The 12,649-nt window shown below is 40.2% G+C and overlaps 1 protein-coding gene across 2 annotated transcripts; it reads left to right on the top strand.

Moving 5' to 3' along the window:
• Positions 1-1,615: 1,615 nt before the first annotated feature.
• Positions 1,616-11,215, top strand: fez1 (fasciculation and elongation protein zeta 1 (zygin I)). 2 transcript variants are annotated; one of them, XM_046410118.1, is made up of 9 exons: positions 1,616-1,701; positions 2,086-2,173; positions 3,543-3,629; positions 5,213-5,378; positions 7,033-7,337; positions 8,825-8,905; positions 9,517-9,592; positions 9,692-9,757; positions 10,123-11,215. In XM_046410118.1, the coding sequence occupies exons 1-9, from the start codon at positions 1,697-1,699 to the stop codon at positions 10,137-10,139; spliced, it is 891 nt and encodes a 296-aa protein (XP_046266074.1). In that variant the 5' UTR covers positions 1,616-1,696; the 3' UTR covers positions 10,140-11,215. The 2 variants fall into 2 exon arrangements, with proteins under 2 accessions (XP_046266074.1, XP_046266075.1); XM_046410119.1 differs by having other exon boundaries at positions 1,652-1,749.
• The last annotated feature ends 1,434 nt before the right edge of the window (positions 11,216-12,649 follow it).

Raw genomic sequence — 12,649 nt, 5'->3', positions numbered from 1 at the left:
AATCAAATACGTCTTGTTCAGAGAAGTGACACTTAAGATATAGAAAACTATTGATAGAAATTAGACAGTACTGACATTCATAACAGGACCTTGTGTTATAGCATTTAGAAAAAATATAAAGTGACTCATTTAAAACTGGAGTGTCTTACAGACTCACAGAAATAATCGTGACGCATATAAATCTGCTGTTTGGTTGAAAACAGTCTGTCGTACATTTTGGCATAATCCCTGCAGCTGCCTGATTAGAAAGGCAGATATGAGAGGCCAACAAGCTGATGGAGAAGTAGAATATTAAACGGAATGATTTCTCTTCACTGGCTGCGGGCCAGCAAACCCAGCATGACAGCTTTGTAACATGGAGTTCCAGTTCCTGCTGGCCAGATGACCAAACTGTGTCCTTGTGTTGTGTATGCAGTATGTGATGCTCACGTGTTGTTGTGCTTTGGACTGTGGTTGTTCCTGATTAGATTCTTTTAATGAAGCGAGTTGTATTTCATTTAATGTGTCCAGATTCATTTAAGGGAAAAGTTTGACATTTGAAAAAACAATACGAAATGTCTGTTATGCAGCTTGGGAAGTTACAGCCAGCAGCCTTTTAACTTAACTTAGCATAAAGACTAGGAACAGTAGGAACAGCTAGCCTGGCTCTGTTCAAAGGCAAAACAAACCACAGCACATTGTAAAACTACACATTTTCTGTTTTTGTATGGAATAAACAAACAAATGCAACTAGACATAGTGAGTTGGTTCTGGTAGAGGCAGATGTTTTGTCTTAACCCTGCCCCCTACAAAATTAGGTAACTGATTTGCAACAACAAATATTTAAGTATTAAGCAAAGCATTTATAAAGGAAACGTAATCACTGCCTGTATTGTGTTCAGAGACAATGTTTATTTGACTGAATGAAACAACATTCATGTGCCGCACTGGAGTTGCAAGGAGGTGGTCAGGATGGATAGCGGGCCTACAAAATGCAGGACTCTGACAGGTCTGTTAGCTTTAGGCAACAAAAGCACTTATAGTTAAGTTAAGCTAACTGGCTGCTGGCTGTAGCTTCATATTAAGCTCATGGACATCAAACTCAAAAGGTCTATTGCTATAATGTTTTAGCGAGTCGTGACGACTTTTGCACTCTTAGAATTTTGGGATGCTGTTTCTTTTCTTTGGGATGTAATCACAGAACAACGTTTGTGCATGGCTTAGCTACTGTGATTATTTGTTACAAATTTATCTGTGCATTCATCTTTTGGTAAATTCTAGGGTAAACTCAAAGCAATTAAAAACTCTGACATGACTCTGAATTTAAGTTCAGGTTCATTTCTACAGTACTGTTTCATGCAAACTACTTTGCAGTGTAATGAAACACTTTCAAATTGTGAGCACAATTAACTCCCAGAAAGGAAAAAAAAATCTTACTGAATTTTATTGAGAGGCATTGGGAATCTTTATCCCTGTTCACGTGCTGGTGCATGCAGCCATGGCATGCAGGCACGGCTGGTGAGGTAAGCTGTTAGCTGAATGCCGTCCACTGTGTGTCCGGGTGTGGGCAGTGCCACGGGGAGCAGGGCATCAGGCCTGAGCCAACCTCCGAGTGGAGGAGGAACAAACACAAAGAAGACTTCTCTCCCAGTTTTGATGTCATTTCTGCTCAGACAGACGCTTGCAACCGGATTGCATTCAGAGTACCGCTGACACAATGATGTGAGGAGCTTTATCTAACTCTCTGCTAAGGATACCTTTTACTGAGTAGTAAGCTGTGTTTTCTTCTGTTGTGCATTGTTCTTCTGCTGCCTTGGCTCTGCATATTGACCACCATCATTGACTTGGCACACTGAAATACTTACTGAGTTGCAGGCTGCTGAAGACTGAGACTGCCTTACAACCAGGGAGATAAAATACAAACTCTAGTTTAATGTTTGTTATATAAGCTGAAACATTACATATACTAGCTGAAAATAGTAGACATCCTTCAGAGCAAGGCAAAAATAGTGTTTTGATGCTTGTTCTTTTGTGGTTCTTCAAAGCCCCCCCCCCCCCCCCCCCCCTGCTGACATGTGAGCATGTATGTGTCTGTGTGTTCTACAGCGTATGGGATGCTCTAACTGACAACTACATCTCCACCTGGGACGGCGCGGACTCAGAGGGACTCAACGGAAATCTTTCTGACCAAGAGGTACGTGTCTCACCACATCTTTATCTTTGGTTTAGGTCCATGTGCTATAAGGCCTGTAAATAATAAGTAAGCATCATTCTTTGTTTTGAAAAGGTGAATTTATAGAAACCTTTAGTATAGGTAAACGTGACTTTCTGGCAAACAGTGTTTCAAAATCCTTCTTACCTAAATTTATTGTCCTTTCCTGTTTATTTATTTTTCTGTCTTTCTTGTCTTGTGTTTGGCTTACATTTACGTCAGGTCTGTACGTCTAGGGGCTTAATACAATTGCTAGACAACCCATATTAATGTTGTCTGTACTAGCATCCTGTTAAGTGCATGGTATGAAACTGCATCAGAAGTGTAAATCACAAATGAACAACTGATTCTGTGATTAACTGTAATACATCTTTGCCCATTTTATGCTCAAATGAACTGTTTTATTAAAATTGCTAAGAGGTCGGACCCAGAAAAGATGCTCACAACCCCAGAAAATTGTTCTCACACTCACTCACTCACTTTTTCCAGTTGAGGAGGAATAAGTTGTCCTTATGAAAATTTGCATTTATGCTTTGAAATAGCGTAAATGCAAATTTTAGATAATTTAAATAATAAAAGGACATTACATTACATTATTTTTCATTTTGATGTGCCAAACTGAGCAGTTAACTGCTACATTCTTTCTGAGGCTTAATCTCATGCTGACACTTGAAGACATGCTTGACCAACCTTGGCTGGTCTGCCATTCAGCAGAGGCCTCTTCTTCCTTAATTGGCTGTCACAAACAAGTGGGAAGCAGGCACTTAGCAGTCTAGGCCATGTTTTAGCTGGTCAAGGCCAGAGCAGACGTTTACGCCCCAGGGGGAGAGGATTGTTCATGTACTGGGTCCTGCCTTCAGTCGAGTTGTTGTTATACCAAAACAGGCCACAAGTAACCATTTCACACATAACAGTTCCTCTGTAGGGCAGTCAGATCAAGCAATTTTTTTTTTGTGGATATTATATTGTGTACAGTTCATTGCTTATTCTGCTGCATTGTCCTCAAGGGCTGCTTTTAACCTGGTTCTTCTACAGCACAACACAAAGCTGAGTACACAGAGCTGTACTTTACAACAGCAGTACTTTGAGCTTAATGCTAATATGTTCAAAAGGATAATGTTATGCTGGTGTAATGTTTACCATATTCACCACCTCAGTTTAACACTTGATGTTGATCATCTGATGGCTGATGGAATGTTTTGCAGGTATTTGGTCATAAACTGTTTGGTGATGGGTAAATTACAATTTTGGCCTGATGATAACATTTATGAAATTTCATGACAATCCAAAATGTACTGTAGCAGCTGCCTGTTTGTTGCTTGGTTCTCATGTTTCATCTCACATTCTGCAGATCCACGAAAAAGAGGAGGAGGAGATGAACGAGAAGAATGACAATGCCAGCTGCTTGAACGAAGAGCCTCTCATCACAGCTGATCAGGTGAGTGTGAGTAATTTACAGTGTGTGTGTGTATGTGTGTGCGCATGTGTGTTTAAGATCAAACAGCACCTTGTCTGAGTCCTGTTTTTGATAATGGGATAAAAAGCAGGATGTGAAATGAGACAGCTTGAGTCCTTTTATCTCTTGCCTGCCGCTTTTCAAACGTCATGCATTTTTGTTTACAATAACCCCATTTGTCGTAATTAACATATTTTTTTAGGTATTCATTCAAACTCGTTATTTTTGTTTGGACCACACTGCAGATGGGGTTTTATGGAATAAAAAGGTCAAGAATTTAAGAGTGACTTAAGTGACCTCAAATGAAAACACACCAACCAAGGCTAGGATTTAAGGTGTTTAAATTTTCTTGGCCTGGTAAGTGATGCAGTTATAAAGAAGAAGAATCAGCTTTATTGACAGTATATATATTTTTACATACACACACACTGAATTCATCTTCTGCATTTGTCCCATCCTTAGTTGAACACACACATGCAACACCTGGCAAATTACATGCAGTGAAACACACACAGGAGCAGTGGGCAGCGTCAAGCGCATGAGGAGCATATTGGGGGGTTAAGTGCCTTGCTCAAGGGTACATCAGCCGGCTAATGGAGGGGGGGAGCATTTATCAATCCACCACACAAATTTTTCCTGCCCATCTGGTGGGGGAATCGAACCGGTGACCCTCCGATCACAAGCCGCTTCTCCAACCTCTAGGCCACGGCTGGATTCAGCAATAAGGAATTCAGGGTGGCTGGTCATCAAGGCATGTGTAAGAATTTGTCCATCACAGAATGATGAAGCTCTGAAGTTTGACCAGGGGTAGTCTCTGATCCTGAATTCAGAGGATCAGATTTCTAGCTTTTTGTCTGATGAATGTGTGGACAGTATATCTGTGGAGGTTCTCAGTCATCCAGGTCATATTTACTCAAAAGAGTTAAAGCAAGGCGTCTGGACTTGTGAAGATAGGCTTGAAGACGTTTCGCTTCATGAAGCTGCTTGGATGAGCAGCGAAACGCCTTGCTTTAACTCTTTTGAGTGTGGACAGTATAGTATTGTCAGCATAAGAAACTGAGACTGAATACAGTAAAGGACCAAGAATAGATCCCTGAGGAACCCCAGAGAAAATCTTTGTATTGCTGAATGTGGTATTACCATTTTGATGGTTAACAGATGGTTATGGTTGATGGTTGATAGTTCTTTTTACCCAGGTAATCCATGTGAATATGCGTGTATTTACTACCTTTGAAACTATGTTTCTGCACCATTTTTAATAGGCATACTCTTTTGGAAATACTAGTGTGTGCAGTGTGAAGAGTTGAACTTTATCATGCTGGTACAAGAGTTTAGATAAACATCATTGCAGAAGCCTGTGTAGACATTAATAATGGATTTAAGTAGAATGTGTACACTTACAAAGGAGGTATTTTAGTGGCCTCACTCTATGAACAAATGGATGGTCATACATGTGTGTGTACTTAACCCTCTCTCCTCATCTCTTTCCTGTCCATTCACTCATCTCCCTGTATCCTTCAATCTTTTGTACCCCATCACTATCTCTCTCACTTTCTCTCTTCAAGGTCATTGAGGAGATAGTCGAGATGATGGAGAACTCTCCGGATCCCGGTGAAACTGAGGAGGAGGATGAAGAGGAGAGCAGCCACTGCTCCTCCAGGACCAACCCCTCCCTGCTGGAGGAGATCAGACAGCTTTCGCAGGCCTCCAACAACAACTGCTCTTATGAAGGTAAAACCGGAAGTAATTCATGTTACATTTTTTTGGTTAATGCAACTCTTTAATAGACACTTATAATAGGCAGGGATGTGAACAGTCCTGCTCATGTAAAATCTTTTCTGGTCAAAGAAAGCATAGTGATCAGTCTTTCGCATGTACTCACACACCCTTTAGGTTATAATTAATATTTCCTCATGATGCAAACAAAAATATCAATAAAACACAAGACGAGATCCCCTCAAATGAATCATTGTCCTGAGCATGAAAAGTATCATCACCCTTCTTCATACAAGATCTAACATGGAGGTCAATTATGATGAATGCATGGACACCATGGTCAGGGACAAGCATGCACATACTGCAATATATATGTATACACCTTATCTAAGTTATTTTTTTGGGTGGAGATTGAAGAGATATGCATGAGTGGATACATTCACTTCAGCTCCCCGAAAGTCAGGATTTGATTTAGTGAACTGCACGGTTAGACTAGTCATCTCACTTCAGTAGGTCTATAGGTAGAGAGCTCAAGAGGACAAGGTATTCTCCACCATAAGGCGTCCTGTGGCCCAACATATTGGAGAGCCAAGCAGTCCCTGTGTCTCATTACAATAAATTGGCCTGATCCGTGTGGGAATGGGAGTTAAACAGAGCGCCGTTCATACACTTTGTAATAATAGTAATAGCGTTTGTTTTGACATCGATATTTGAGGTAAAACTAGATTATATGGGTGTTTTGTTTTTTTTTTAGTTTTCTTCTCATTGTCTGATCATTCCCTGAAATTGTTGTAGTTTATGTGTATCTATGAAACACCTTAGCTCCTGGTTTGAAAGATGCTACAGAAATTACTTACTGACCGACTTTCTTAATGTAAGATCAAATGAGCTGTGGGGATATTTGGAACTTTTCAAAGGTGACATGGTGGCAACAAATATTTTAAAATATGTTTAAAATATATTAAAATATATAAATAAATAATTTAAAAAGTTTTCTTTCTAACACACAACTGGCTTGAAATCTTTTTTATAATATTTGGATAGACTTATAAATCATCAATATCATAGGGCAGTGATAAGAATTGTAGGATCAAATGTGAATAATTAATTGGCATAAACTTGGCTGTATGAAAAAAATATACAGCAAAATTGTCAGCACTGCATACTTTCAGTAACTCTCAGTTTGGGGATTGATTCTCCAAGGAGAAAAAGAAAACTGGTTGTGAGATGAAAATTATAAAATGCAGTACTGTTCTGTTTACCTTACAATGCCTCTGAATGTTGTTCAAATTGACTGAACTGCAAACAATATGTGGCAACTACTTTGTATTAATGGGTAACAAGCAGCAGGGTTGGGAACCACTGATTGTATGAAAAACGGTCAGCTGTTAACATGTTTCTTGATTTCTTTTTATTTAAAGATATTGTTACAGTGTCTCAGAAACCAAATAGTGTTAAAATAAAGTCTTATTTGTTACACAGTTTTTGAGATTTTTGATACAGTCCTGCTCTATCTTTTGTTCCCTTGAACTTCCCACCACCGATTTTGCTCATATTCACATAGTTGATTGTTTTCGCATTTTCTCTGAAACCTTGGGTGACTGACAAACAATATTTTTGCCAAAATAAATCTCCACTGTCCCTCTCTTCCCCTTCATCTAATCTGCAGGCCTGAGTCTGATGCCCAGCTCAGCGCTTGTCGAACTGCTGCACCGGGTAGAGGCTGCCATCCGCGAGTACTCAGAGGAACTGGTCAGCCAGTTGGCTCGGCGTGAAGAGCTGGAGTTTGAGAAAGAGGTGAAGAATACGTTCATCACTGCCCTGATGGAGGTGCAGAACAGACAGAAGGAGCAACGAGACAGTGGCAAACGCCGACGTCGAGACAAGGCCCTGAGCCTGCAGGGCGGAGGGATGGCAGCTGTGAATGGAGGGAATACGGGCTCCACGGAGAAGACGGGGAGCATGCCTATCAAGGTGAGAAGCAGGAAGGGGTTGGCATTGAATGCTTTACACACATCGTGTGTGTGTGTGTGTGTGTGTGTGTGTGTGTGTGTGAACTCTCATGTGAATGGGTCTAAATTATGGCACACACATACACACTATATAAATAATTAAAGTGATGAACTCACAGACAGTTCAAAAGTTATTACTATTACTATTAGAATACTGCTCATAAAATATGATCTTATAATCTTGCAAACACATAACACAGCACCACAACCACTGGAGAGAGAGAGAAACAGATGTGGCAGGTGGAGGAGGAGATGGTGTTATATGGATGTTAATGCTAATGTAAATGTGTCCAAAGACTTGCTTGTGATGGTCAAGTTCAAATTCAAGATCTGTCCACTTTACATTAATCATGTTGACTTATTAATAAATGCCAAAACTTTTTTGTTTGAAACAGTCAGTTTAATAGTTTTTTGTAAACCCCATATGCGCTGTATTTACCCCAACTTTTGCAATGGAGAAAACTGACTGTCACAAATTGTGTGACGACACTAAACCCAGCAGAATGCATGATAAATTTCTGTTAATGTTTCTCCTCCAGTTCTTTGTACAATTCTTCCTTAAATGTTGCTCCAAAATGCCAATTCCAGCCTGTTGTGTCTGACTGATGAACAGATCTTGTTTGTTTGGTGCAGCCTGAAAAACAAAAGCGGTGGTAAAAATATAAAGGACACCAGCGTGCAGAAAGATGTGCTGTAGTTAAGGTGAAACACTTTCAAAACCTAGACAAGATTAAAATTGTTTCATGATGTGACTCAGATTTAAAGTATGTCAGCCTTCAGGGCACTGCATTGCATTTTCTTGCCCACTGGGTCACTGTAAAGGGCAAATTTATCATGTTTAATCAGCCATCCAATTTATATTTCCACCTTTATCAGATTTTTTGGAAATTGCAAATGTGCAGCTTCCATGTTTAATGCTTCCAGTGTGCGTGGGAGAAAGGTGAAGCCACAGTGTCTGACAGCTCTCCTCCTTCCCTCCCTGTGACTGTTAGCATAATGGATCTCAGATCCATTAGCCTCTAAAGTATCTTCCAGGAAAGATCCTGGAAGTGTCTTCATACAGTAACTGTTCAATCCAGTCCAGTACTGTCCAGTAACAGAGAAACAGCCTAATGGATTTTCCCTCCGTACATTGCAGCAGCAGTGTTTTTATATGATGACTGCTGGCTTCCTGAGCCTGCATTACTGTAGTCGCAGTAATGTGAACGTACAGATGGCTTAGTGACACAAAGGTATAATAAACAAAGAAGGCTATCGTATCTCACCGTGATTTCATGTTTGTCTGCAGTATGGTTTGGATGAGATGCTGAAAGGTCTGTATTGGATAAAATATTGTGCTTGGATAAAAATTACTCCATCATCCACCCATCAGCTTTCAATTTTGATCAAGGCTTGTAATGATGGTCCCTGTATGTGTGTGTGTGTGTGTGTCCTGGTTGTGACCCGCAGCGTTTCAGCATGGAGGGACTCTCTAACATCCTGCAGACTGGCATCAGACAGACTTTTGGAAGCACAGGGAATGAGAAACAGGTAAGGTCCAATGTCATCTGTCAAGTGTGGTTTCTGGTCAAATGCAAACAGACACTGGACCCAGTAATCGCTGTATATGATCAAGTAAATAAGAAAACAATGTTATTCAAAATTATTCAGCTTCATTTGATTACAACACATACTGTATACCTGTATGTATTTTATAGCCATGACTGTGGCTATAAAATACATGCAACACTGTGTTTTATAGTGACATTGACTTAGAGATGCAACAGCTAGCTATAACAGCTTTCGCTCTTCTGTGACGGCTTTCCACAGCCCATTCATGCAGTAGAGCATTTGTTAGGTCAGGCACTGATGTTGGACCAAAAGGCCTGGCTCGCAATCTTCATTCCAGTTCATCCTAAAGGTGTTCAGTGGGGTTGAGGTCAGGGCTCTGTGTGGGCCAGTAACATCAAACTCATCCAACCATGTCTTTATGAAGCTTGATTTTAGTGCTCACATCTTCTGTGTTGACACTAATCCTAGAAAGCTACCTGTCTCTGATAATGTAGAACCTAAAATGATCTGATCATTACATTTTGGCCTGGCTGTTGAATATACCAGTTGGTTAATATCGGAACTGAATTAAATCTTGACTCTGTTTTCAGTATCTAAACACAGTCATACCATATGAGAAGAAAGGCACCCCTCCATCTGTTGATGACCTGCAGATGCTCACAAAAAGTAAGTATCAAAATAAACCAGTCAACTGAAAATAATAATTACTTGCTGGGGTAAAAATGTATACCAAGAGCTGATCCACTTTTTATTTCTTCCACCTAGTTCTTTATGCCATGAAGGAGGACAGTGAGAAGGTGCCTACGCTGTTAACTGACTACATATTGAAAGGTAAAGATGGTATACTTTTAACTTGAATACTGCTAAAAATCCTCAGTTTTATTGACTCGTACAGCCTACCACAGTATTTTCTCTGATTAAGATAAGATAAGATAAGATAATCCTTTATTAGTCCCATTACTGGGAAATTACAGTGTTACAGCAGCAAACAGGATATAGAGAGTGCAAAGCATGCAAGAATAAGGGAAAGATGAGCATTCGAAAAGAATAAATACATAGGAAAGCTGATTGGAAAGCTGTCAAATAAATTCATTTATTGTGAAAATGAACTTCCACATTTTACAAGAAGAATCACAACACCAAAGTAACTTTTCCCCATCAGACTTAACATGATGAGCCATTGTTTTTCTCTCTAGTCCTGTGTCCTACTTAAAGCACCGCCAGGCCAGAGGCTGCAACTTGACGGAGAAATCTTTTCCAGCCCTCCTTGCCTCTGGCCCGAGCTGCATGACTTCCCTCCTTTTCCCATTATCAACCATGGATCCTCACCATCGACATTATTGTATTCACCTCAACTATGACTACTGCCTTTCGCTGAGCTCACCTTCTCCTATACTGCACATTAAGCTCAGGCCAGACCCAAAATGGCCGCCATCTGAATAGTTAAACGACTGGGACAGCTAATTACACTTTAAAAGGACTTCACTAATGGAGCATGACGTCCTAATAAATGCACCAGTTTGGTACAGGGATATGTTAATATTGTCTTATTTCCCTTCATTTCCTTCTGATTTCTTTTTTACTTTTTTTTAGTTTCCTCTAACAGAATTTCAATGTTGCCAAGTTTTGACATTTATTCATAAACTGACCTCTTAACCACTGGGTTCTGTTTTATTCACTGATTCAAAAGGACTACAAATGAAATGCCATACTGCACCCAAAAGTCATCATTTCCCTGTATTTTTCATCTGAATACAAAAGCCATCATGCACCTTTAGTGCACTTAGTACTGTAGCTCCATGTGAACGAAAAACACACAACTATTACGGGTGCAGTGCAGTGCATTGGAGAGCTTTTTTTTTTTTTTTTTTTGTTGCTTCACTATCTGAACATCCAGTGCTCTTCTGACTTTTTTGAAATTTCTTTTAATTTATAACTAAATATTTGAAATGAACTCTGTTGCTAATTTTTTACTTTTATTTACTGTATCATCAGAGTGACAGGCTTCTGTGCATTCCACCCCGTTCAGCCAAGTGGAGGTGTATCAGTGGGTTTTCCTTGGATATATCATCCCCTGATGAGATGAGCTCATTTCAGTAAAGGCGTGCATATTAGCATATTTATGACTTCCTTTGCGCCATGTAGGTGAATGTTACATCGCTAATTGCAAACTCTAATAAACATTCTACCCTAATGCTGTGTCCATTTGCTTCTTTCTGTCCCCACCTTGTGTCATCTGATAATTTGTCAAGAAAGAATGGCATTGTGTCATTTGGTGCCAACACCTGAACAAACAAACAAATAAAAATTTTCGACAAGTCAGCTTTCTTTGTATAGCCCATTTTTACAAGCAGTTTGTCTCAAAGGGCTTAACATAACATCAGCAACATCCTCTGCCCTTCGACCCTCACATCGACTAAGGAAAAACTCCCAGAAAAACCTTTAACAGGAAAAAATGGAAGAAACCTCAGGGTGAGCAACAGAGGAGGGATCCCTCACCCAGGACGGGCAGACGTGCAATGGATGTTGTACAGGCAGGAAAGCAATTAACAACATGAGATATGGGATAGATGGGGAATGTTCAGTCAGGGGAGAACTGATGGAGGATGATGGAGACTGATGGAGGCAGGCTGGGCCTTGAACAGGGAAAGCAGGAGCAGCAGATTGGTTGAAGAGCAGGGACGGCCGGCAGGGTAGAAGCACAGGGAAGGAGGTGTTGCAGGTGGAGGTTGGTGCCGGTGGATGGAGCTCTGGAGAAGTCTGTGAAGACACAGAGAGAGTGCGAGACACCAAGGAATTAAGTATTTTTTCAAAACTAACATCTACTCCACACATAGATACACTCTGCTTTGAATAATTATTTGTCTAATTTGGTTTGTAGATAAAACATTTAATGATGTTGTTAACAATTCTTAAAAAGTACATTTACTCTCTGAAAAATACTGAACAAATGCATTTATGAATATGCATTTGAGATGAGCTCATTTCAGTAAAGGTGTGCATATTAGCATACTAGTATGAAACAGATATGAGCATATTTCCCCCGTACTGGCTTCTCTAAATTGGCTGCATGTAAAATCCAGGATAAAGCTTAAAATTCTTCTCCTCACATATAAAGCCCTGAAGAGCCAGGCACCATCCTATCTTAAAGAGTTGATAGTTCCCTAGTATCCCACCAGAGCTTTACATTCCCAAAATGCAGGGCTACTTGTGGTTCCTGGAGTCTTCATAAGTAGATTGGGAACCAGAGTCTTTAGTTATCAAGCTCCTCTACTGTGGAATCATCTTCCAGTTTCAGTCCCTCTCTACGTTTAAGGGTAGACTTAAAACTTTCTTTTTTGATAATGCTTAGTTAGGCCTAGATTGGTCCCTAGTTATGCTGCTATAGGCTTAGACTGCTGGGGGATCTCCCATGATGCACTGAGCTTCTCCCTCTCGCTTTTTAATTCTGCTTCCACACATATTCATGTCCCATTAATTCATGTTACTAACTGAACTTCTTCCCTGGAGTCCCTGTGCTTTCTCGTCTCTCAGGTTCCCATGGATCGTGGTTGGACCTCCTGCTGCGGTCCTGCTTGAAACCTACTGCAATTACTACTGTTTAGTCATAATCTATTTTAATTCTGTTCTATTCTACTACAGCTACTACTACTATTGTTATCATAATCACCATAGTACCTTCTGTATACCATACCTGTATGCCAACCAGCTCTCTCCTGTACT

Source organism: Scatophagus argus, chromosome 14, assembly GCF_020382885.2.
Source record: "Scatophagus argus isolate fScaArg1 chromosome 14, fScaArg1.pri, whole genome shotgun sequence".
In the NCBI taxonomy this organism is placed as follows: domain Eukaryota; kingdom Metazoa; phylum Chordata; class Actinopteri; family Scatophagidae; genus Scatophagus; species Scatophagus argus.
This window is presented reverse-complemented; position numbering and strand designations above follow the sequence as displayed.